The sequence below is a fragment of the Lagopus leucura genome, unplaced genomic scaffold (genome assembly GCF_019238085.1).
Source record: "Lagopus leucura isolate 7727_CA_CO unplaced genomic scaffold, USGS_WTPT01 Super-Scaffold_100008, whole genome shotgun sequence".
Taxonomy (NCBI): Eukaryota; Metazoa; Chordata; class Aves; order Galliformes; family Phasianidae; genus Lagopus; species Lagopus leucura.
In genome coordinates, this window is record NW_024962265.1 from 31,458,938 (window position 1) to 31,485,482 (window position 26,545).

General features: G+C 38.4%; 1 protein-coding gene across 2 annotated transcripts in view; it reads left to right on the plus strand.

Moving 5' to 3' along the window:
• The first annotated feature begins 9,424 nt into the window (after nt 1–9,424).
• The window catches only part of USP15 (ubiquitin specific peptidase 15), a 63,776-nt gene continuing 46,655 nt past the window's right edge, over nt 9,425–26,545 (plus strand). For both annotated transcript variants that reach the window (XM_042872617.1, XM_042872618.1), the window contains exons 1-2: nt 9,425–9,561; nt 25,024–25,151. In XM_042872617.1, the coding sequence (XP_042728551.1) occupies nt 9,473–9,561; nt 25,024–25,151 (217 nt within the window). In that variant the 5' untranslated portion in view covers nt 9,425–9,472. The remainder of the gene's footprint in view (nt 9,562–25,023; nt 25,152–26,545) is intronic.

The following is a 26,545-nucleotide window of genomic DNA, read 5'->3' on the forward strand; positions in this document are numbered from 1 at the left end:
ATTGCGTATAAGTGTCTCATATTTGACACATTTAATTCCTATTTAGATCATCATTCTTCATGTTTGATTCTAGGCAAATTAAGGTGCTTCCCATGCCATGGGCTTCTAAACCCATGTCAGCTCTTCATAAATATTTTAAAGAGGTCCAGAATATGACCTTGACTCTAAGCCTATGTACTATACTTATGGATTCTCATATTTTCCCCCTAAAGTAGCCTTTAATACCTTTTTATTTCAAATCATTCAATAACTACGCAGTTTTAGGTGCATGTAATGAATAAGACCTAGGGAACAAAATGTCACCTTGAATGATTTCTATACATCAGTTAAAATGTATACTATTTTACATAGTTTGCAATCTATATTGCTGGGGGAAAAAAAAAAAGAAAAAAACAACCAAGAAGTGGAGCTGAATTATTTTTCAAAATGTTTCATTAATTCACCATTTAACTTGATTTTTCTGCAAACATAGTGGGTAAATGTCCTTCTCCAGACACAGACAATCCTACAGAAAAATATACACCAGGGGCATCCAATCTTTTGACTTGCCTGGATGACACTGAGTGAATAGGAATTGTCTTGGGTCAATACACAAAGGTCACTCCAAAAATAATGCCTCCTATTTATTTCCATGGAAACCACAATAGATACAAAGAACACAATAGCGCTATTTGATAGAGAAAAATCTCAGCTACAAAATGTTGTTTTTCAACGGCCAGCACCATTAGCTATGCACTTTGATGAGCAATGAACAAAAGCCTTCATGTAATGATCATAAACACCTGTGCTAGCAGAGGTGACCCAATGTCATGGTCACCACTGCTAAAATGCACCACCACCCACTGCCTCACTGTGCTCACATCCACTGGTTTGTCTCCTTAAATGTTCAACAAGTGGAAATGAATGCTAGTGAGTGTCATTTTTTTCCATATGGAAAAATTCAACGGCACACCTTTGCTTCAGATGCACTTCCATGTCAGACAGCATTGTGTCAGGCTGCCCCTCTGCTGCCATCTGTCATGCAGCAATAACGTGTAAGGGAATAGTGGTGGGAAGGTTCAGCCTTCACTGTGAAGTCACCATCTGTCTCTGAAACCTTGAGCCAATATAATGAAACAGGAGGCATTACTTTCAGATCAGCCTTCATACAATATAAAGTATTGTTCACGCATATAAGTAACAAAATCTATTTTTATCTTTTATAGTTTATATTAAAAAAATAAAAATAAAAAAGAGGGTGAGAGAAAGAGCAGCAAACATGCAAAGCTTGTGGGTTATGTGACTAATTTTTGTGAAACTACCAGGGGTTGGGTGAGGCCATTTGGCAGGGCAAAGCCGCAGCCACAGTAGGAGGTAGATGGTGCAGGTAAGGAGGTGGGCTGAAGGTATTCAAAGCCAGTTTGGATGGGACCCTGGGCAGCCTGGTCTGTTATTAAATGGGGAGATTGGTGGCCCTGCACGTGGCAGGGAGGTTGGAGATTCATGACCCCTGAGGTCCCTTCCAACCCTGGCCATTCTGTGATTCCATGGGCTGCATTGCCAGCTATGCCACGTGAGGCTTGTGGGCACTGGCTGGACACACCTGGGCTGCACCCTCCTTGTTGGAGCTAGCCCCTTTAATTGATTTGCCTCTAGATGTGTTCATGCTTCCTCTCTCCAGGTCTTTTTGTAACTTGGGGAGTGAAAATTCTTTATGAGAAACAATAAAGGTTAAAAAAAAAAAAAAAAAAAAAAAAAAAAGCTATTATGAAAGTTATTAGTTAATCCTTCTCCTTCCTAGTGGATAATTCTACAAATAAAAGTTACTTGTATCTTGTTCAAAGTTTCTCTCATAGGTACTAAAAGTAACTGTGTAATGAAAGTGTGTAATTTCATTTGTTTTCCAGACTGCACAGATTAGGCCCTAATTTAAGCTTACCTTTTAAAGTTGTTCACATGTTGATGTAAGGTTACTCTGACTGTTCTTCCCTATAATTTTTATTTCCAACTGAGGTGATCCATACTGCCTTTTCAATTATGAGTTTTGACCTGAATTTATCAGGCAGCAGCCTAATGTCACCTTCATCCTTCAGAAATAACTTATTGGCAAATTTAAATCACTTTCACCTAGAAACAGCTTCCAAGCTGATATAAATGATGAGCACTTTCTGATTTCTCTGAAGTTTATTATAAATGGATGTTAAAATAGCTTATAAAATCAAAAACACTGCAGTCCTCATCGAAACACTGCATAAGCCCAGTTTTATTAACAAAACAACCAACCACTATTTCAGTTATCATGGCAATAGAATTTCTCCCAGAAGACAATATTTCATCATGAGTACTTAAACATTCAAAGATAGAAAAGAGAAGATATTTCACTCTTTTGAAAGGATAATTAGTGATTAATAGAAAAATAATACTTGTCCTTATTTTTAAAATGCACAATGAGTTTCTGACAAAAATAACAGTCATTGAGATATCATTACTTTGTTATTTCTGAATTATTCTGATAGTGCTTGCTACTTTTCAGTCTCACATTTAAGTCTCAAAATTCAGAAGATGCACGTAGTAGGACTGGCTTTACGACCTAATAATTTAGACTCTAGGTTCCCTTTATAAACAACAGGGAGAGACCTTCAGACAGCAGTTTATCTCAGCATAAAACAGAGGCTATTAATCATCTTTTAGAAGAGGCTCTGTCTCTGTTGACCAATGAAGACCATATTCAATTAGTTAAGACGAGACACTAACATTAAGGTAATAAAGTCTTAATTTATCATGTACAAGATTCATCTGATCTCACTTTACTACCTAAAGATTGAGTAGTATCTAATTTATCATACTAAGTCTTAGAGCTAGGGGAGAGGGTTTAACAATATGTTCATTCTGTTTCATGCCCTTTGACTCAATTGCAAACTTGGAGAAAAAGAAACTGAGAAACTAGTTGCAATTTATAGCTACAAGACATCCCCCAGAGGTGCCAAACACCTACAGTACTCATTGAATCAAAATATTATTCCCACATAAATTTCTACCTGATGATCTTTCAAGGTTCCTTCCAACCTGAGCTGTTTTATGATTCTGTGAATGGAATAACCACATTATGGCTCATTATTCCTCTAATTTCTGGGTTATGTTGCCTAATACCAGAATGAAATAAAAGATTCAATCACCATTTCAGACAGTGGGCCACACCTCTGTGTGGTACAGAAAAGGTATTGCTCAGCACGTGAACATCCTGCAAACATCAAATACATTTTTAAATTTTCTGTCATACAACCGTATTTTCACCCTAAAACTTATTGGTTTAGCTGCATTATTTGCCACAGTTAGTCACAGTGTCCCTTTTTTCTCCATCAGTTATTAAACTTTCACCCTTACTCAGTTGAGTTGTACTTGCACTGGAACATTTTTACATGCTCTACAACATATGAGCCAAGTTTCTGTCGCCCATTTTACACACAGGATATATTTTCATTGTTACATGCAATTACATGTCATTCCTTTTCTTTTGCAAATTATTTTCCACTTCTGCATAAGATTAAAAATCGTACTGTTTTATTTCTTCCCTTAGAATATATCATATATTATGTTCAGGAGACATTAAATCATTTCTGAAAACAGCACCTACATATGTGCCAGAAGAAAGTATGAATTTGTAACAGAACATGATGTTAGCCATCAACCTAATAATTTAAGAGCAACACAAAGCATATGAAATATTTATTCAGAAAGTGATTTAGACAATTTAGAATTTTACCATTTCTGTGATTATTTATGTTAAAAAAAAAAAGTGGATTAAATTATATTAAAATCCAATTGCAACCAAGACTATTCACAAAGAAAGAGAAAGCATTTGTCCCCAGTAACCAGGTAATGCCCAAAAAGCCAAGTAAGCTAGATAGAGAAATCAGCAGACAGAATAGATCGGTGGTCCAGCTAGGAACAGAAGCCAAACTTGTGTCTCCCTTCCCAGTTATCTATCAAGATGACCACAGTTCAACCATCAAGCAGTACACAAGGGTGTCTTACAGTGATCTGAAGTAAACAATGTGTGCAAGACATTAAAAGACATGTCTATATTTATGCCTATATATACACCGATCTCTGTTTCCATACCTAGCTTTAGATCCTATCTGTACTTCTAACTGCATCTGCATCTCTCTATAGATATCATCTAGTTAAGCTTCAGAGTTCCTGCCAACCAGTGAACAGATTATGACAAAAGGTATTCAAGTTTGTCCAAGGTTTCATGGAATTTGCATCATAATTTAAATCAAGGTCCAGTGCATGCTGCAAGAGTGCTGAAGTCAGATATGAATCAGTATCATGTATAGCTTAAAAAAAAAAAGCCAGAACAAGCCACTAGCACAGATATATTTAAATAGGTATAAACTTCATAATTCAAGAAATACGAGTTCTTTTCGAGAAAAGATTGGAAAAGTAATTGACAAAACAGTTTGAAAGTCAAGAACATTTGGTATCTAAAATGGCTAACATGTTACCTTTGTCGTTCTTTCTGCCTTAACTCAAGTACTAATTTTGTGCATTGCTTACAAGTGCAAACCCAAAGAATAAGACCTGCTATGAATACAAGAATATTTCCTTAGGTACTTGTATCACCTACTGAAAATGCCTCGCCTACCACCTGCGGTCTTCTCTAGATGAGGTGATGGAAGAATCCGTTCTCACTCCACTGTGCTTTCCCCTTGGCGGGGGAAGGTGCTCAGCTAAGGACACAAATCAGGCAGTGAGGAAACACACTGAGGAAGGACATCCTGATGTTCAAATCAAATGTGGAAACTGATAACAGTTTCAACACATCTGTCAATCATGGCTGAAGCCTGTTGTCACCATACCTTTTAAATTAGTTTCTGTGTTTTTGGAATTCTTGAGAACAAAAAGTATTCTTGAAGGAGAAATACAAAAGTTAGCTAATTTGCAATAATTTGTCAGTATACATTTATGTCTAGATATAAGCATTGTGTAATGGACATTGAAAGTTGTTTTATCTTGTTGAAAATGGGTAATTAATCTTAAATCTGATTACAATTAAATAATAAAAAGCCTGGTTTTCATTCTTCCTTCAAGTCCAAGACTGTTACAATTGAAGTGTTCAGTGCATGTCGAACAAATGCTTAATCAACAGAAATTACTAACCACTTTCATTAAATTAATTGAAAATATTATTTTAATAGTGCAACATACCATTTTTAGTTTATTACTTCTCTTAATTGTTTGTGTATTCAATTAATAAGTCAGTCTACAGAAAATCTGCAAAGCAAGAGAATGCTTCTCAATATTTAAAAACTCTGGACTGGTGAAAGGAGAAAGCAGTGGCATTTCTTCCATTGTCATAACATTAGAAAGACTTCTGGGACGCTCTTTGTCAATCCTGTTGAAATTTCTCTATCATCATCCCCCTGTATACAGATCTATAACATTTCTGACTTAATTGTTCTCAGGGCACTCTGCCATTGGACTAAGTACATGAAGTTAAGTAGGCAAAAGAACACAAAGCATGCCATGTTATCCCCATGTTAAAAATAACTGTAACTTTTCCATGAGTCTATACACTTGATCTCTCACTTGAAAGATCCTTTTGATAATATTTTTTTCTAAGTACATGCTTAAAAATGTAGTAGGCTGATTAAAACAACTAAATAAAGCACTATCACATTTTTAATACTGTTTTTTTTTTTTTTAATCTCAACAAAAGTGTGTTATTGCAATTATATCTAGCAATTACAATTGTATCCAGCAGAAACGAGAATATGATAACATCTATGAATGGAGCAAATGATGTGCAGAGTGGATAAGGAGGAATATTATTCATTCATATTTTTGTTTTCAGGACAGAAATGTGTTTCTTAATTCTGTATTATTTCCTCAACTCACTGCCTTCCAAATTTATCCCCTGCTTCTTTCTCTCCTTAAAACAATATGTATTCTCATCTGCTTCTGTCCATCACTGATCCCATGCTTCCTTGTCTTCCCCCCATCTTTGTTTAGTACTGTATTTTTGTTCCTATGTCTTCCCCTTACCTTACACACATCCTGCTTTGTCTATTATATAACTCTAGTCCATTGTTATTCCTGATTTCTTGCTTTTGATATAGAAATGTTTCAAAAGAGGCACATAATTCTATTGTTAAAAGTAATAACAAGTTTTCAAATCCCATGTATCCCAAAAAGTAGACTGTGGGACAGAAACAGCAATGGTGGCACTGATTACTGACCGCTCAACTATCTTAAAAGCAGATGAGCTCTAAAGGGGCTTTCATCAGATTTCCTGTCTAAAAGGGAAATTACCTATGTTATCAACTTGACTCTGTGTTTGAGAGCTGTATGTGAAATACAAACTTATCTGTATCTTTTCTGATGAGTCAGGCCCTGTGCAGCTCTAAACTAAAAAGGAAATTCATGCTACCATTTTAGCTACAAGCACAATACACACGAGTGCTTGCAATATCACTGAAGAAAAGTGATCTGGAAGTGGAAAAGTGAGGAAAAGGAATCTGAAGTCCAATTTTCCCACTCTGTAATTTCATAATTATGGTGTAGAAGATTTAGGAAGAAAATAAAAGTGGAGAAGTGATTTTTTCTTCGTAGTACCTGTGAATGAGACTTACACATATCTGTCATTTCTACAGAATTTATTCTATGCTTGAATTTCCTTCATGAGCAGAGCTTTTCATATTCCCCAAAATGAAGCCATACCTTAAGTTTTTTTATCCAAGTCCACTAATTGACTTGAAAACAAGAACTTGAAAACAAGAGCTTAAACTTTATGTTGTATTGGGAATCAATAGAATCATCAGTGTACACAGGTTGTTTTCTGCAGCCCATTTGCTGAATGTCTAAGCCACTACACATTGCATTAATTGTTTCCTTTTCTAGGATCAATGTCTAGAACTACAAAACAACATGTTTACAAAAATGCATTGGATAGAAGTGAAGTCAGGTAACAATGCAGTCCAGTGATTTCTGCTAGCTACTGCTAGCTTTACAATATTCTGCATTCAGTTATGTCAAAGGCAGTAAGATATAAATCTATATTGCAAAAGCTTGTTTTTCATTAGGATAGGTAAGCTGATTCATCAGTATCATCAGTGTAGATAGTTTAAACTCTGAAGACCCTCATGCATCCTTGAGGATAGATGTACCTGGAAAAAGTTCCCTGCTTTCTCAGAAAACTTTTGTAAAAATACAGACTTAACACCAATTGGTATTTTTCAAGAATATTGAGAGGGGAAAGGTTATCTTAAGTGTAGACTTCTCTTGTGCTGTGAAAAGCACAATCACTTCTTGTGCAGCACTGACAGTCCTAGAAGGAGAACTGATTATTCCTCTCTCTGTTGTAATTCTTAGACAAAGCTCTGATTCAGATAGCTCCTTACATGCTTTTCTGTCTAACATCTATATCACCTGATGTTCTTCTAGCATCTTTCTGCACCATAAAAAGACAACTAAAGAACAGGAGATTTTTTTCATCTGTAATTGCAACTACGCTACCCAAAATGTTTACACATGGGTGACTCTAGGTGAATCTTCTGGCAAAGCAAACTGGTGATGGATGCACCACAAACTGCTGAGCAATTAAGCTGTTTACTGGCATGGTGGATCAAAGAATATTTTTTCCAAAATTAACAAGAAAAAGTCATTTCTGTAAAAAAAAGTTGAACACACTGAAAACTTTCAATATTTAAAATATTGTCCTTGCTTGCCAAGACTGGAAAAGAGGTGTATCTTTAACTTGCTTGCCCATCATTCTGGAAATTCATCCTCTGGCTCTTATAGAAATCACCACACCAGCCCCTCCAAGTTCTTTGGAGCTCTACTCATATGTCCAGTACAACTCTCCTTATTCTCTTTAAAGCTGAAAATCCTCACTTTGCCTTTATTTCAACTTCATCATCTTTACTGATAACCCTGGCAAAATATTAACTTAGTTTTGGACTCTTGTCCATGGGAACCTTACTCCCATTCTCTATTTTTGGCTGTTTGTATATCTAAAGAGCAATCTTCAGTACTATTTTCAACAGCTATGAGTTACTAGCTCATAAGTGCTAATTAGCCAACAGCTAATAGCATCTAATAGCTCATAATACATGAATGGCAGCCTACGATGCATTCTAGCATTAGTCATACCATTCAGGATGTTATAATGACTGGGGTGGAGAAGGGGTCCTAGCATACAATGGGGGGTGTTATAGAATCATAGCATAGAGGCATAGAATCATTGATTGAAAAAGACCACTAAGATCATCTAGTAAATTGTCAGCCCACCACCATCACACCTACTAACCACGTCCATACACATTTTTTGAGCACTTCCAGGGACAGTGACCCTACCACTTCCCTGGGCAGCCCATTCCAGTGCCTGGCCACTCTTTCTGAGAAGATTTTTTTCCTAATATGCAACCTGAACCACTCTTGGCACAACTGAAGCTCACTAGTGCTCATCCTATCACTGTTACCTGGGCGAAGAGGCTGACCCCCACCTCACCACAGTCTCCTGGTCATTGTAGAGAGCAATGAGGTCTCCCCTGAGCCTCCTCTTCTCCACACTGGGCAATCCCAGCTCCCTCAGCCTATCTCCATAAGACTTGTGCTCCAGACCCTTCACATCTTCACTGCCCTTCTCTGGACACACTCCAGGGTTTCAATGTCTTTCCCGCAGTGAGGTGCACCATGATATCTAGAGGAATTAATTCTGTTTCCAGGCACTTGTAAGCAGCATTTCCCTCCGGCCCAGGATTTCTATATGACGTCGTGGTTCTATACACAAATGAAAAGGAAGGGAGACTCCTTGTTAACGCCGTGTAACAGGGCTGCGTGTCGGTGCTGGTGGCACACCAGCTGGAGGCTGCGGTGTTTGGTGTAAGCAGCATTTCGGGTAGGAGGGGCTGAAGCAAACACGGCCGATTCCCTGGGGATTTTGTAAGCACCTGGGTTGGTCCAAGCAAGTCACCCCGTGCGTTTCAATTGCCAGCAGCGTTCATGCAACAGTACGAGCTGCATCATTATAAGAATTATGGGAATCCAACCACTCATTTGCTAGCAGGGCGCACAGCACTGAATTACGCGTATGCTAATTAAAACATCGAAGAGAAGATCGCAGGCAGCACTTTATTCCAAAACTGCCACTTCCTCTTTCTGACCCATTTTGCAGCACGCCACAGAACACGCAGCGTACGGGGAAGGCCGGAATCCCGCACCGCCCCTCCGGACACCACCGCCTTACCACCGCCTTGCCACCGCCCGCACGCCCCGGCCACAACACGGCCCCGCAGCTCACCGAGCCGCCCAGCACGCATGCGCACGGCTCTGCTGAGAGGAAAGACCTCCCCGCCGCTAGGAGGCGCCGCCTCCCCCTCGGTCCCCTCCCCGCGGTTTGTGGCGTCTCACGTCAGCGTCACTCCCAGCATGCAGCGCGGCCCGCTCCTGCCCCTGCTACCGCTGCCGCCGCTGCTGCCGGGGGGAGAAGATGGCGGAGGGAGGCGCGGCGGATCTGGAGACCCAGCGCACGGACGTGGCCGCGCTGCTCAAAACCGCCCTCCGCAAGGGCGACACCTGGTGAGGCAGGGAGGGAAGGGGGGCTCGGGCTGAGCGACTCGGGCGGCTCCCCCGCCTTCGGCGGGGCTCGCCTGCCGGAGGAACCGACCTCCTTCCCCTCGGCCCTCCTCACTCTCGAGGGCGGCTCGAACCCCGCGTGCGCCGCGGGCCGCCGGGAGCGGGCGGATGACAGAACGGGGCGTGGGGGGTGGGTGGGGGGGTGGAGAGCAGCGCCATTCTTCCTCCTCCCCGCCGCTCAGCCCCTTTCCGGAGGGCTCCGAGCGCTCTGGGCCGCGCCGAGGCGCTCGGTATGGGCAGGCGCTGAGGTCAGCTCGGTGCGAGTCGGCGAGGGAGGGGAGGCCAGGAGCCAACCCGGCGGGGTGCGGGGCGAGATGGCCGCCCCTCACAATGGGGGCCGCGGGGAGAACTGCTGGAGCGGGGCCGCGGGAGGAGGGATCTGCTCGGAAGCGTTCTTTCCACCAGCCGGGCTGCAGGGAGGAAGCGGCGCCGGCGTCACCTTCCAGTCCGCGGTCGGGTTGGGCCTTACGCTGAGACTTCGGCTGTGAACGTGTTAATAGACGACGAAGCAGCCCCCGGAGGTGCGAACAGGCTATTGTGGTTATCTCCTCCGCAGCCGACGTGTGTTTTCATGGTCCCTGGGAAATATGTCTTAGTGGGCCGTGAGGGTTGTCAGCAGAGTGAGCCACGGTTGGGGGGGAATTAGGTTAAATAAACACTGTCCTTATAGTGTGTATTTGGTGATCGGGCTGATGTAGGTGTAGTTCTTGGAGGCTGGCTGGCATGTTCTGTGTTTTTTTTGTTGTTGTTGTTTTTGGTTTTTCTTTTAAAGAAGACAAAAAAAGAGGAACTGCCACTCCTTCCACCACCCAACCTCCTCATCTCTCCCCTTGCGAAGTTGTCACCCAGAGACAAAGGCTGAAACCTTAGCTCAGTGAAAATTAAGTATGAATACACAAAAGTAGAGCTTTCCCACCTCATTTCAGCTGTCATCACTCACTGTTCCAGTTCCATAAAAGACTATATTTAACAGTGTTGATACTGCAGCATGTGTCAGAAGCATACATTCTGATGCATTATTCAAATACTGCTGAGTATACGTTCAGTTTTTGGCATATGAACAGACTGCTCTTAAACTGGAAAAGTATAAGTGACTAGAAAAAGGAAATCGATTCATATGATACTGTTAAAAACGACTGGCAGTAGTACAAGGCTGCTCAGGCTTGTAGTCTTCTAATGTGTTTTTTTTTTTTTTCTTTTATGATTCTGTTGGGTACTTCCTGAGTACTAAAAAAAAAATCTCAAACGGTTGATGTTATTCAGAATGGAAGTAACTTTATGAGCAGTTTACGTAATGAGTAAATCAGGGCATGCACTGACTGAGCTGTAACTTTTTTTACTACATGAAATATTTTAACATGGAAAAACCAGTTTAGTGAAATAAGCTTTTCAGTTTTCTCTGAAAATAAGTATATTTCACTGTGATTATGACACTAATATTAATCAAGCGTTTTAAGGCTGAATGAGCTGTGGCAGAGCCCTATTAACTGTGGCTCATGAACTATTAAATCTAGGAACACAAATGTGTGTATAGATCCGTTGATAGGATTAATACTTAAAGCTATGTATTTAACTTTAAGGAGTGCGTGTAGTAATTCAGAGATATTTTGGTACTTGCTTTTTGGTCTTTTGGAGCGTCAGTAAGGAAGCGTGGTAGTTTACATGCTCTAAGTCATGACTCAGAATTGCAATTCATTCACTCAGTAGTAAATTTTGGTGAAAAATGCGTGCTGTATCAGCTTGTTCTGTTTGAGCTTCCAAGCACTGTACTTAAACACAGTGCTTTTAAAACGTCCAGCTTAAACATACAAACTCTCAAGAAGTTAGAGCACAGAGAAAATAAGTCGTTTATAAAGCTTCTGGGGTTTCCTCTTCAGGAAAAAGGAAGAGTAGGGCAAAGAGAGACATGTCATGTAGTATCTGTAGAGGGCAATGAACTTCTTAGTTCTTCAGGTTTGCTGCAGAGAGAAAGAAACTGATTTATGTGCAATATTTCGAAAGTTAGGTATTAGGAAAGGTTTTGTAGAATACACATGTTCAAATATTCATTTGAACAGGCAACTTAATAAGCTGTAAAGTTTGCTACAGTGGATGTTTTTAAGAATACCTGGGGCATAATATGGATAAAAATATATTGCCTCAGTGGATGGGCAGGAGCAGTGTCTGTCTTCTGCCTGTTCAGTCCTCAGGGATGGGATTCTGGGCTGATTTGTTCAGGTTACCTTTCCTGCATGCTTTTATGGGCAGTTAATAAAATAAGTGCTTAAATTAGGAGAACCTGCAGGTTATTCCATCTTTCCATTTCTCTTGTTTTTCTTAAAAGATGTATTAACTAAACATCAAATTTAAGCTTTTCCAAGCAAGAAAATCCTTAGCTTATTAATTGCTTTAAATAATTGGAACTACTTTTGTTCATGAATTCAGCACTGAAAACCATGCTCTTATTACGCAGAATTTGAATTACATGTAATTCTCTCTTGCAGTATTTTCCGAAGAATGCACAGTTTCTATGTTTCAGAGAGCTATGATTTTGTTCTGAAAGAAAAGAAATGCACAATTCATCTTGTATCTTGCAGTCTTAGGATCTGATATGATTGCTTCTCAGCATTTTGAAATTCTACCATTGAGAAGTGAGAAAAATTTTTAGTATCTGTGAAGATTTTAACCTCTTGGTCAGAAACACTGATTGCTATGACTGCAGACAAACGTGAACTCAATCAGTGTCCTCCTATATCCGCTCTCAGAAAGTGGTTGGTACTCAGAACTGTTGGTATACATCTCTTTTTTTTTTTAATAACCATCAAATAATTTGCGTGGCCAACTGGTCTTAATGTTGTCATTTAATGCCTTTGGAGCTGCAGTGGTATTCTTGAGAACCTTGCCAAGTATTTCTGTTTTTACTGTGTCACTGGGATACAGTTTTCAGCACTGAAAGCTACTGATACTGGCACAGTTTTTCAGAGAGTTGATAAAGACTCTGCCAGTTCCTATTTGTGACTTCTTGTGTGAATTTTCTGCCTCCTACTGAGAAATAGTATCTTGTCTTTACCTTTAAGACCGCTTTCAGCTCTGCTTTCCCTGCAGTTTCTGTTCTGCTGTGGCTGTCTTAGTCAGCAATGTTGCCTCAGTTACTTAAATAAGACATTACAAATGCTTTCATATTCTTCACTTTCATACCTCCTATGGATATTGGCCCTCCGTGGTCCAAGCTTGAGAGGCCACAGGTGTCACCTGCCAGTAAGTGGTTCACTATGTAATGGGTAACAGTGACTAATAATGACTAACAGCACAATCAGTTCCACCAGATTTCCTCTCTTTTCCCCAGAATTTCCCCTCTGTGCTTCTTTAATGTATTCTTCACTGTGTTAATTTCTGAGCAGATAGGAACGTAAATGATATTTATATTGCTAAAAGCAGTAATCTGGAAAATAATTAGGTTGTTAGAATGGACAAATAAGGATCACAAGTTTATTTGGTGTCCAAGGGAACAAATGTAACCCTTAGATGTTTACCTAGGGAGTACTGTGTAGCAGTACAAAGAAGTACAGTTGTATAAAACCATTCATGCTGTTCAGTTTTGGCTTGACATGTCACAATAGGTGTTCATTTGGAGTGAGCTCAACAACCTCAAATTTTATTAGAGGAGGAGAAACTCTTGCATTACAGAAGAGAGCTTAAGAGCTTTCATCTGTTTCGATAGTTGAGTGCTGTGCTGACATACACAGAGTGAGAAGACATCTTCTAATATAAGAGGTTTGAGGCTAGCAGGTAATGACTGGAATTTCTGGCCTTGCTAGCCAACAAATTTTGGTAGTATTCTTCACCTTTTTTTTTTTTTTAAGATAGAGATAAATGTGTAATCTGCTTGTGGTTTTTAAGGCTTGCAAATTATTTGTGTTCTTCCAGATCTGTCTCTGATGCACATCACTCCTGAAATTCTAGTGATTGCAGAGGGAGTACTGCTGTTATTGTAAAACATAAATTTCTGGGAAGGTGAAGGAAATATGGTGCAGAAAAATCACAGTGAGAAGTATTGGCTGTTTCTCATTTTTAAGGCTCATAGCTGCTGAAGAGAATAGGTAAAATTTTAAGTGGGGTAAAATCCTCCCCAGTGAATGATATGAAAAGTTCAGTCTTTAGGATTTCCTCACAAAAAAAAAAAAAAAAAAAGATAATGGTAAAAACTCATTAGCCTTGATGAACAGGAATATACAGCTCTACTTGAAAACCCTGAAGTGTCCATCACTGATGATGACCTGGACATTGAAATGCTTTTCTATAATAGCCTTTTGTACCAGTGTTTCCCATGTTTGATAATCCATCATTGTGCTGTACATGAATAGAATCTAGATTGAACATTATTGGAAGATCTACTTGATTTCAATGGCATCGTGGTGAGATGTAATGGACCTATATACCTCAGTAACATTTGGAGTATCTTCAGCTTACCAGAAATAAGTATGATGGTAAACAAGGAACAAGGTTGTTTTTTATTTCAATATCTTATAGCTGAAGTTTTATGTTAGATTTTTTTTCACTGTATGAAGAAGGATGCAGCATTTATATGGAGATACACAGAGTGTTGCGAGTCCTCTTGGCACATTACTTGCGGTTGAAATAAGTAGGTGCAAATTTCTTCTGTTGATTGATGGGGCAGAGTGAGAGTGTGTTAAAGTAAAAGGTGTGTTGGGGTCAGGCTTCAAAATTGGAAAGCAAACATTGATTTAGGAATTAATATAATTTTTTGATGAGAAGCCTTTAGTTAAATGGAGAATTTATGAATGTATTTAAAGTGCTTGTTTATGTAATGTTCACAAGTAACTTAAAATTAACATAAAAATGCAGTCCATTTGTTATGATTTTCTTAGGGGGTTGGGTCAATACTTAGTATATATGAAGAGCTCCTTAGACTATTGCAGCATGTCTCCTTAGACATATGCAACATGGAAGTGCTGTAGTGAGAATTGGATTGGCACAATCTAATTAGTTGATGTGGAAGGATCTTAGTGCATTTTCTTCAACAAAGCTTTCATTTCTGAAGAGACTTAAGATTTCATAAAATTTGGAACTAAATGATATTTTCTTGGGCCCCCAGTACAGAAAGGACATGGAGTTCTTGGAGTGGGTCCAGAGGACAGCCGCTAAGATGATCAGAAGGCTGGAGCACTTCTCCTGTGAGGAAAGGTTGAGGGAACTGGGCTTGTTTAAGTTGGAGAAGAGGAGGCTCAGGGGGATCTCATTGTGGCCTTCCAGTACTTGAAAGGAGCATGTGAACAGGAGGGGGAACGGCTGTTTATGAGGGTGGATAGTGATAGGACAAAGGGGAATGGTTTTAAACTGAGACAGGGCAGGTTTAGGTTAGATATTAGGAGGAAGTTTTTCACCCAGAGGGTGGTGATGCACTGGAACAGGTTGCCCAAGGAGGCTGTGGATGCCCCATCCCTGGAGGCATTCAAGGCCAGGCTGGATGTGGCTCTGGGCAGCCTGGTCTGGTGGTTGGTGTCCATAGCAGGGGGTCGAAACTGGACGATCATTGTGGTCTTTTTCATCCCAGGCCGTTCTGTGATTCTATGATTTTTTTTCTCTAATTTTTTTGTGGCTTTACCTTTTTGAATAAAACTGTGGTTGAATTTTTCTATAATAAAGTAGAATAATTGCATTATTTAATCTTCTGAAATTCTGAAAGCAATTTAAATTTTAAAATAATCTGTTTATCATGTAGTTGATCAAGCAGTTTTGGCCGGCCTAACTCAAGTAGAAACAAGAGTATAAACTAATTTTTACCTTTATTACATAGTTGGAATGGTGCAAGAATAAAGATGGGATGCTGTGCCTTTAAGCAGGAGTCCTAATTTGCTTTCAGCAGCACAGTTCTACTTTAGATGAAGCAATACTGAAGATAGACTCATGCACAGTGAGGGTGGGAAAAAAATTCTCAGCCATCTCTCTGGACAATTTGCACAATTTTACTGTTGAAAGTATAATAGTTTATGTTCATAAGGTAGGATGTCCTAGCAGTACATGGTGCTGAAATGAGTGTGTCTCTGTGAAGTATCCCTGTTGCACATTAAAGGTAACTGTTTTGATTTTGAAAGTAAAACCTTTAAAACCTTCAAATCTACCAGTTAGCATAAGTAAGTTTACATCGAATATTGTTTTATTATTTCAGTATATAACTGAGTAATGCATTCAGAATGCTTCTGACAAAAGTGGTAAATACCGAGATCGTGTTGTTCAAACATTTTTCTGTCAATCCGTGTGCAAAGGTAAACAGTGAATCCAGTCATACTTCTGTGATCAGTCACCACTGCTGAAATGCACCACCAGCCACCTCACTCACTGTTTTGTCTCCTTAAGCATTCTGTTACAGGTAATGAATGTCAATAGGTGCCATTTTTTCTTCATGGAGGAGTTTGGTGCCACACCTTTGCTTCATATGTGCTTCCATGTCAGACACCATTGTGTCAGAGTGCCCCTCTGCTGCCATCTGTCACACAGCAACAACATGTAATGGGATATTGGTGGGAAGGTTCAGTCTCTAATGCTGTACCAACATCTGCCTCTGACAGCGTGGGCCAACATAGTAAAATAGGAGGCATTGCTTTTGGAGCAGCCCTTGTACAAGTGCTATGTTAGCATCGTTCTTTTGTTCTTGTAAGTTAATGTGTAAAGGCTATGAAGTCATCCCTTTTTACTTGTCTAAGTAAGGGAAACTGCACTTGATCATTCATAAGGATACAGCTTTTATGGTAATTTTAATTGACTGACCTTTTAAGAACATATGTTTGAATATAACGTATGGCTGTCAGCTGGTAACTTAGCATTTGAATTGGTTATATAGCACTTAGAGAAGTATTCCTTACTTTTACAGCTGTACTAGGAAATGGTACAGAAAGTGTTGAGTACTGTGTAGTTTGTAGATGATGCTGTAGGTGCAATAATTGATGAGAATACAAGCAGGAATCAGACTAAGGCCCGTCATAGAGATCAGCAGTCCTTTGTAAATGCAGGAAATAATCAACATTTTGTTTCATGGTAATGGACCCAAAGAGCAAGAACACCGACAGCCTTTTCTTAGTGGTGGTCTGTGGGTGCTAGATGAAGATGAAATAATTGATGTAAACTTCTCCTAGATATAGGTTTAGTCACTTTAATGTCTTCTACTAAAGCAAGTTTAAAATAGTTGTCTTTCACTTTTTCATGTTGGTTTACATTATTTCTAAATAAACCTAAATAAAAGACAAGTGAATGTTACCTCTTCATCCTTTGGTGATGGCACTGAATCTGTGCGGTATGAAGACCTGTTGTGTATCAAAGGGACATGGAACCTTTCACCAAAATGTACTGTGCTCCATTTGTCACCATGTGTTGTTTTTCTGTCATGGTCAGACAAATTTCAGTTTTTCTGAATACTCTAAAGATGTACTGCACACCTTTGAAACGTTACGTGTCTGCAGATGTGATGTAGATCTCAATTATTGCAGCTTCTACACGTTCCGAAGGAGCACAAGTTCTCTCGGTGTCTGTATCAGTGTATCCAACTGTCTCAATGTTTCCAGTATTATTGAGGTACTTTCAGAACATTTAAGGTCATTTTTCAGTGTAATTCTGAGTAAATCACATATGCATGGTTTGCTTACTTTTAGACAGAGTTTTGGGGCTACTTCAGGGTTTGTTGCTCTACTTTCAACTTCTTGGCTCTAGGTGACTTTAACATAATAAAACTTGGTTATGTTGTTTTAATCTAGCTGGGTTTAGGTGACTGATTTATTTGGAATGCTTGTAAATATCAAACATCTGCTGGTTTAAAGTTAACCTTGGGGTGAGATTGTATTGGTTTAAAGGTTCGCCCCTCAAACCAGCATGTCTAGAAATCTGTCTCAGCCAGTTCTGTCCATCATTTTCTACCGGAAGTCCTCCAGGGTCATTTAATCTCAGAATAGGTTGGTTAGCTTGTTCATTAGCTTGACTGGTGATGACTATAAGCTAAATTTCTTTCCTGAGTGAAATCTTGATTCCATGAGGGATAAGTAACAAATGCTACTTTAGAAAATGGTTTTATACAATGAATATTCCATTGCCTTGAGCTTCTGAGTTGTGCTGGGACAGCTTTCTCAGTTGGGTGCAAAGTTCAGGAGACTCCCTTAACATGGTATTGATGTGGAGCTCTTTCCTGTGTTAGGTGATAGTAACAAAAGTGAAGCGTTGTACCAAGCTTAACATGCAGATGTTGTATCTCTGTTCTACTCGTGCAAGTTACGCTATTTTTGTATCTGGGACAGTACATATTCAGTGAAGCATATCTGGTCTCAAGTGCATGCTGCAAGTTTTTAATAAGTTTCCCTTTAAAGACTGCTGACATTCATTTAAGAAATGAGGTTTTAGCAGATATGGCATTTTAAGAGGAAAAGATATACCTCAAATAAACAAAACTACAAGTCTTTTATTGGTAAATACTTTTGATTTCTGATGGTTGCTTGCATATGGATATACATGGATGAAAAGATAAAATAAGTTGCAACACTTGTTAAGGTTTGCCTCATTTTGTGTAGATGAATCAGCAGTCTGCCTTGTCGATCGTGGCAAGAATACTGTATTGAACATGTTCTTAGGATCAGAATATATCATCTGATTTTCCGATTTTTTTTTTACTCTCTTCCTTAGTGGTAAGGAGTGGATTTTATTAATGTACTTCATGTGCTTTAGCAGATCGATCCGCTAAGCTGCACGACTTATAATTGCATTTCTTTTTTGCAGTATAATCTTTAACATGATAAGCCCATCTTGAGTAAAGATGAGGGAGTTGTATTGCATTTGAACACAAATTTCCATTTTTCTTAATCTTATTGGCAAAATGATATTTTGTCTGACAAGTTCTTGCAAAGGTAGAGGATTAATGTGTTCCATACTAAATCAAAGCAACTCCTTTTACCCGAATCAGAATGCCACTGAAGTCAAAGTAACCATTGGTGAGTAAAATGCCTGAGATTTACATGAAACTTCTATGTACGTACATACGGGCAGTAATTAGCTGTAAGAACTCACAACTGCACTGTCTGTTAGCATTTTCAGAATCTGTTCCTGTATGTGTAATTTCTTGTTTAACGTATCTACTCAAACCTGTTTGGTGCAGTGCGTGTGTTGTCTCACAGCTGTGGTTAGCTGGTCTCCTGAACTTGCTCTTGAAAATATCTGGCTGAGAATAAACTCATTACTTGTTTAAATTAAGAAGTCTTAACTATGCCGGTAGATCCTGTGTTGATGAAAGGCTGCTGTCTCTAAATAGAAATTAAATTAATTACCAGACTTCTTATATAAGTATCCTACTTACCTTTGTTCACAAAGGGTGTTAAGAGTTGAATATTGCAATACTGAGTAAGACAGCACTTTCTGACCTGTGATTTGTGGTCTGTGAATAGTTCACTAGGCTCTGGCAAGACATCTACTGAGCCATATCAAAGATATAATAATTTAAATCCAAGTTTGAATATTAGGATATGATATGGTGTGCAAACAGTATGAAGAACTGGCAGTTGACTGTTTGCTCTTTGCTTAGGAGAGTCCTTTTAATAGGATTTTTCTATTTTAAAATTACTACATGAGGTTAGCTGTATAGTACTTCATACTACAAGCTGTTTTAACCAAAGTGTTAGGCTTTGTCCTTGAGTGCACACAAATTACATGATCTTTTCTTCTTTAATCTTTTCATCGCTCTTCAGTAGAATGCATCTTGCAAGAAATGTGTGAAGCCAATTGTTTGTCAGCAGTGATCAGTTTTGCTTGTGCTTTATAAATATTAACTTATTTTTTAACAGTTGTAGAATCCAATCTTAAGAGTAGTGTTTAGCACCAATTAAGTTCTTTATTTCATTAATTAATCATTGCTTCTTTGTTCATATGTCCAAAATACACTAACCAAACAAAGTACTACTCATTGTGAATGCAAGAAAGGAAGAAAGAAAGAAGATGCAAAGTAATTTGAGTTTCCTATTATTGGCATTCATGCATTCTTCATTTTACTTTTCTACCTCATACTATAGTGGACAGACTTTGCTCAGATAATCTCAGACTTCAAGTGATATTTTTTAAGATTTGTTTGTCCTGTAGTGGTTTTCTTTTCAGGCAGAAAGCTTGACTCTATTGTTTAGTTCTTATCACACTTACATTCTTGCATGATTTACACATAGCTTTTCAACTTTTTATGCCAGAGATATTAATCTCCTATCTGTGCATATAAATACAAGTTTGTAAATTGTAATAGAAGTGATAAGTTCTTGTGATGTTGTGTTAGGAAACAGAAATGTTTTCAGTAAGGAGATCTGTAAAGAGACACTGCAGAGAAAAAACTAGTCAGTAGAGAAATTCATTAATTACATGTGAAGAAATAAAAGTAGATGAAGCATTGAGTTGGTGAATGTTTGAAGTCTACAGCAGTGAATCCCCAGCTGTCTTGCGTCTCAAAATCAAAATTTCCATTACTCACAAAGTTATTGGCATGATCATTTAGTGCAAAGCATTTGGAAAAGTAATATGGTTCTAAAGGAACCATGGCCAACCTATTGTTTTAATTAATGCCAATGTGATAATTTCCCTTCTCTGTAAAATTATAGCTTTCATTTCTTTAATATCACTGTTTCATTTAAATGTAGATTAAGAAAGTAGAGGCCGCAGAACGCGGTAGGGGACAAGGCTTGGTGGGTTTGGTAGGAGAATGGGTGCCTGAGAGTGACTGCATCAGGGACCACACACATTTGTGGCTGTTACTGAATGGTTGTGGACAAACCATGGGCAGAGGAGGACAAAGGTGAGAATGCTGTTGGCCTTTAGCAGTCCTTACGACTGAAAACCTTCTGTATAAAGCAAAAGGTGAAGGCATATAACGGTGATCAAATTCAGTATCCCTTTCTCCACTTATTAAAGAGACATGACTCAAATATAAAAAGCATCCTATAAAAGGAATTGGGATTGTATAGGCAGAGTGAAAGAACTGGATTTTTGCTAATGTAAGAAGAGCTGCTGCCGGTTGTACTTAAAGTCAGACAAATGCCAGCGATTCAGTAGTATTAACATCAGCTTTTTCCTTTACCCTCAGTCTGCAAGTACAGTTATCTTTAATATCAGACTATATTCAATAATATGAATACTCTGTAGAGTAAAATTTCTCTAACATAATTGTACCAATTCAGTCTTTCATGGTAGGATGTAGTGTCTGTTTTTCTCTTCCAGAAAACAGAAGGTAATACTCATTTGATTGCAGTGGTTAGTTTGGTGAAAACTTGTGTGCAAGGCATCTGATTTTCTTTTTGTAATTTTCAAGTGGACTATCTTTGTGGGTTTCCCTGAATTTTCATATTCATGAGATCTTTTAATTAAATTTGGAAAGCTAAATTGCCTAATGCAAGCTTCTGTCCGCTCTTTTCTTTTCCCTTTTCATTTCTGATAATAGATAAATACCTTGTGCATGAATTTGATAGAGAATCTTTTAGAGAATAAGTTACAAGAACCTTCTGAGTCTTTTGACTCCATACCTCCAAAAAAAATTATTGTACTCCTTGTACAAAGCCATATTTGAAAATATCTGCTTGTGGCTATTGATTTAAGAGAAGGAGCTACTTAAATCTGTATATGTCTTGTATATATCAGTTATCTTAGGTCTGATTTAAATCTAATATAAGTTTTTCCTCCTTATATTGCAGTACTGCATGGGAGGAATTTATGATAGTAAAAATATGTTTGAAAGCTTCTAGTAACAAAAATACCCCATTTTCAGAGCTTATGCAGGAGTTGTTACAATATTGCTTCACTTCCTGTATCTGTTGCATAATGGCAAACATATTTTGGGGGGTTTTGTGTTTTGAAGTTTCTTTGCTTTCATCTGATATTTAAAAAACATAATCACACTTTTTTATTGTTTTATTTTAATATGCTAATGAAACTTTTGAATTATGTGTGGATAGTCACATTATATGCCAAACACGTTATATATAGCAAAACTTGTCAGTTTTGGTAGTAGAAGCTGATTCTCATTTAATTTTGCAAGTGATCATTAAATCTGGTATGGCGTTATTGGAACCTGAAAGGGTAAGTTCAGCAGAAGTCTTAAGTGGTAAAAGTAAAACTTTACCATAGAAATGTAAAGCTTTACTTTCCTACTTTCATGTGTTGCAAAATGTTTTACTGTACATGGAGAATCATGGAATTGGAAGGCACCTTGAACCCCCATGCCGTGGGCAGGGACACGTTCTCTAGACCAGGTTGCTCAAAGCCCCATCCAACCCGGCCTTGATCACCTCCAGGGATAGGGCATCCACACTTCTCTGGGCAGTCTGACCCATTCCAGTGCCTCACCATTCTCATAGAGAAATGTCTAAATCTAATTTCTTTTAATTTAAACCACTACTCCTTGTCGTCCTGCTTCTTTTCCTGAGAGTCCCTCCTCAGTTTTCCTCTAGGCTCCATGTAGGTACTGAAAGGCTCTCTCCCTAGAGCCTTCTCTTCTCCAAGCTGAATAACTCCAGCTCCCTCAATCTTTCTTCATAACACAGGTGATCCACCCCTATGAACATCCTCATGGCTTCCCTCTGGGCTCATTCCAGCAGCTCCTTGTCCTTCTTGTGCTGAGAACCGCAGAGCTGGACATGATACCCCAAATGGGACCTCGCAAGGGCAGAGCAGAGGCAGACAGTCCCCTTCCCGGCCCTGCTGGCCTCTTCTGTTTTGGTGCAGCCCAGGATGCAATTGGCCTTCTGGGCTGCTGGCTCATGTCAAGTTTTTGATCCACTAGAACCCCAAGTCTTCTCAGCAGGGCTGCTTAATCCGCTCATCACCCAGCCGGTGTTTTTGGAAGCTCACTGTTTTGTTAGCTAGTTCTAATTGCTTTGATGAACAGCATGAACAACTGAACACAGTCAAGCAATCAAAGTGTTCTAACAGAATGATTTTGATTTTTGAATTGTGACACTTGTGGAACTGGAACTAACTCAGATTTGTAGTAGATAAATTTTACTTTTCTTCAGCATTTATAACATTTCAATCTATGCATTTGTTTTTGTGTAAGGCTACATTTTTCTTTTTACTTATTATCTTCAGTATAGCTTTGTATTATCTTGTTTCTTTTTGCATTTTAAGTGTATTGTATGCAAAACATGTCAAGGGAATTCTGCCCCAAAAGTGAACTAACTGGTGCTGGGCAGCCTCCTTTTGGATTACTTAGTAGCTCAAAATCACGGTGAAAAATATCTCATCATGCTGGAGCAGGGCTTCAGCCATGCTGATTCATGACCAGTTTGATAGCATGCAGGGTGTACAAAACAGCTCATTAGGTCACCGTCTGTTTCTGAGCTTGGTAAGAGTAGGAAGGGACATTATTGCAACAAAGTAAAGTTCTTTTTGTGTATATATCCCTAATATTTGAAACTAAGCTTTTTTATTTTTTTTTGCTTGTGTTTTTTTTAATTGTGGTTCAATGAGATTTTTTTGTCATACTGCTTTGCTAAATATTTAAAATTACAGAAAGAAATCATGGTTTGCAAGTAGGAGGAGTGCTCAACAACTTCAGAAGAGGTAGCAAGTCATAGTCAGGATGACATCTGAATAGTAGTAACAGGCTGTGCTGGGAGAACAGGAACAAGACTGACTGTGAACTGGTAGAGGTACCTGGTACAGAGTATGGCTGGCATTGTGAGACTAAGGGAGAAATTTGGTCTTTAAGCAAGTTCTTCTACTGTTAGTCTTGTTTCTGTGACAGGTGAGACACATCTCTCCCTCAGCTATTTATTTTGTTTTTGCATATGGTAGTTAGAAACTAGGGCTATGGTTCCTAATTATTCCTAATGCTAGGAGTCATTTGTTCACAGACTTATTATTACTGTTGATGTAATAGTATTTTGAATCGAGACTGTTTACTGTGTGAGTTAGGATGCTGTTGTCACAGATGTTGTGAAGTTGCCTTTGAGACCTTGATGTTTGATGTTTAGAAGGAATAAAGGAGAAGTAACCCTCCAAAACCTTGTGGTTTTGGATCCCATATACTGCTCTCTAATGCCTTCTTACTTTCCAAAGGATTTCTCTCTATAAATTCATGTGCTTAAGGAGTACATTTTGTAGAGACTGAAAAGCTGGGACTTACTGAGAAGCGAATCTGATAAGCTGAGTACAAAGGATTGCTCTTTGAAGTAGTAATTTGTCCTCTGTCTAAGGTTCACCAGCAGTGCTGTTGGAGGCTGTCTTCAGGTTTGATCTGAGTGTTAAGGGAGAAAAGCTAGACTTATTTCTTCAAGTCAAGACTTAATTTAGGTTTGCTAATTCTTACTGTAATTACAGATTTAAGGTTCAGTTAATGTATTTTTTTAAAACCTTTACAATAATATGTGTACCTACTCAAGCAATGTTTTTGTTCATAACCAACTTCTTTCGTCAGAAGAGCTGTGGGTATTGATTTAGTGCTGAGTTCTTCCATGGTACTTGTGAGTAACTCCAGCAGGATGAATGCTTAATAAAGCTGTGTGTATTAGCAGAGTGGAACTTGAGTCACCAGGAAGAGTTTTGAAATATCTTGAAACTTCAGTGGGATATTATTTATACGCTGCAAATAGGAGCTCAGTAGTTCCTTATTGGACTTTTCAGGAGAAAACAGTGGAGATTACCTGTGATCTTTATTTTGTTGTACCCTTTCATCCTGATAACTGTATTATGGCATGTAGTAGGTTAGTAGCAGAAGAGTTGTATAGAGAACAAATGAGAAGCTGGCTACTTCTAGAAAGAGGAAATAACAGAAGTGGAGTCATCAGGAAAAGAAATCAGGATCTCTGAACAAATTTGGTGTCTTAAATTTTGGACGAAAAGATGTAGATATCACTGGACTGGCAATTGTTTAACCGGGGAAGAAATACCGCGAAGCTGAGTTTATAGATATTCCCTAAATGGAAGTGTGAAGCTGCCAGTTTCATGTAGCAGGAACATCCAGTACTGCCCCAAAAGCAGTACAGCTCCTGTATGTGTTGGTGTTGACTCAAAGGACAAAAACACTTTAGACACTCAGGTTCTTGACGGGGCATCAGAGTTCCAGAGTTTTTGAGCATGCATGTAAATGTTATAAATAAAACTACAGCGGAAAAAATACTTCAGTGAGGTTTCTCTCTCATTTGTCAGAGGGCTCATTTCAAAGGTATAGTTTGAATCTTTTGAATTTACAAACTGAGAACGGGAATCAAACCTGATGATTTTTCATGCTAAGTAGGAAAATGTCTTTGAAACTTGCTGTTCTTCAACTTCTGGTGTGCTGTATTGACAGGCTACTGACAAGAATTGTCTCACTAAAAATATACTTTGTAACTTATTTTCTCAATTACATTAAAATACTGCAACTTTGCCAATAATGAAATTATTTGTTTTTTTCCATTTAAGGTATCTTGTGGATAGTCGTTGGTTCAAACAGTGGAAAAAATACGTTGGTTTCGACAGCTGGGACAAATATCAAATGGGAGATCAGAATGTGTACCCTGGTCCTATTGATAATTCTGGACTTCTCAAAGGTAACTGCTTCTGACTGTATAGTAAGCAAATAATACTCAGATTGTCAGGTTGTTCATCTTTCGTAGTTGAAATGCAGTTCATCAGTTATGAAGGTAAGTAGGTTGCTGTTTTCAAGCGGTGACAAAGGAATTGGATCAGCTTTCTCTAGTGAAATACAAATTTAGAAACAGAATTACTGTAACACCTTTGCAGTGGTAACAAATATTTAATAATGTACAAATTCATATTTTATTATGATAGCTTGGAAATACGTTGGTGGATGAAATTTGGTCAAGCTGACAAATAGCCAGCCTTAGTTAACCAAGATTATTCTAGCTTAAATTGGTTGGGATTAGATAACATTCTTAAATTGAAATCTAAAATTTCTTTTTTTGTAAATAATTCTGGAACAATGCAGGACAATGTATGATTTAGTGGCAATATGAAGTATTCTGAAATGATAGAGGATATTTTCCTAATGCTTTATAGTGTTTTAAGTATGGTTAAACTCTGTCTGTGTTTTAATTACAAAGTTCTGGCTGACTTTTGCTATACTGTATTTGGATTAGTAGACACAGCTCTCAAAATACTTTCCCAGATACATATTTTTTAAATAATCTTTAGGTGAAATTTTAGATTTAATGTTCAGTATTAAATTACCATTAAAACTATGATTACTTTTACATAACATGCAAAATCTAGCGGATAAAAAATCGAACATAGTTGGTCATCATCTTTGTAGGCACAGAAAATGTAGTAGTACTGTGTAATTTATGTATAGCAGTGCAGATGTTTTTATAGTTTTATCGGGTTTGCAATGAGCTATGACTTCCAAACTTTGCAACTGTAATTCACTTCTTACTATTTCAAATGTTATGATTGTCTTTTTTATACAACAGGATTGCTATGTTGCACTAGTTGTCACTGAGTGCATGTTTCTTTCTGACAGTAGAATCAGTGCCTTTGAGAAGATGTTGCATTGTCATACATATCTATATGCTCTCTTCTACCCACAAACTTTACTCCACATGGATGACATTTTGTTTTCTAAGATGTGAGAATCTAAATCTTCTGTACATTCTTGTAGTAAATCTTGTGGCAAGGCAGGCATGTTCAGATGACATTCTCAGTTGAAATCAGATATAGCAACATCCTTTTTATCCTCAGAGAGGCAGCAACAGCTTATTTTTTCTTCTGTGTCAAACCACATTCAAAAAAAGCACTATTTCCAGATGCACAACAGCACTGTGCTGGATTATTGATAATTTTCTTAATCTATACATGTGTTCAGATGGTTTAAATTTTCTGTAAATATGAAGTCTGTGTTAGGGTTAGCCGTGTAAATCCAAAATCTTGTTAACCATTTTGATAGAAGTTCATGAAAAACTTTTTTCTTAGTATTATTTTGATGCTC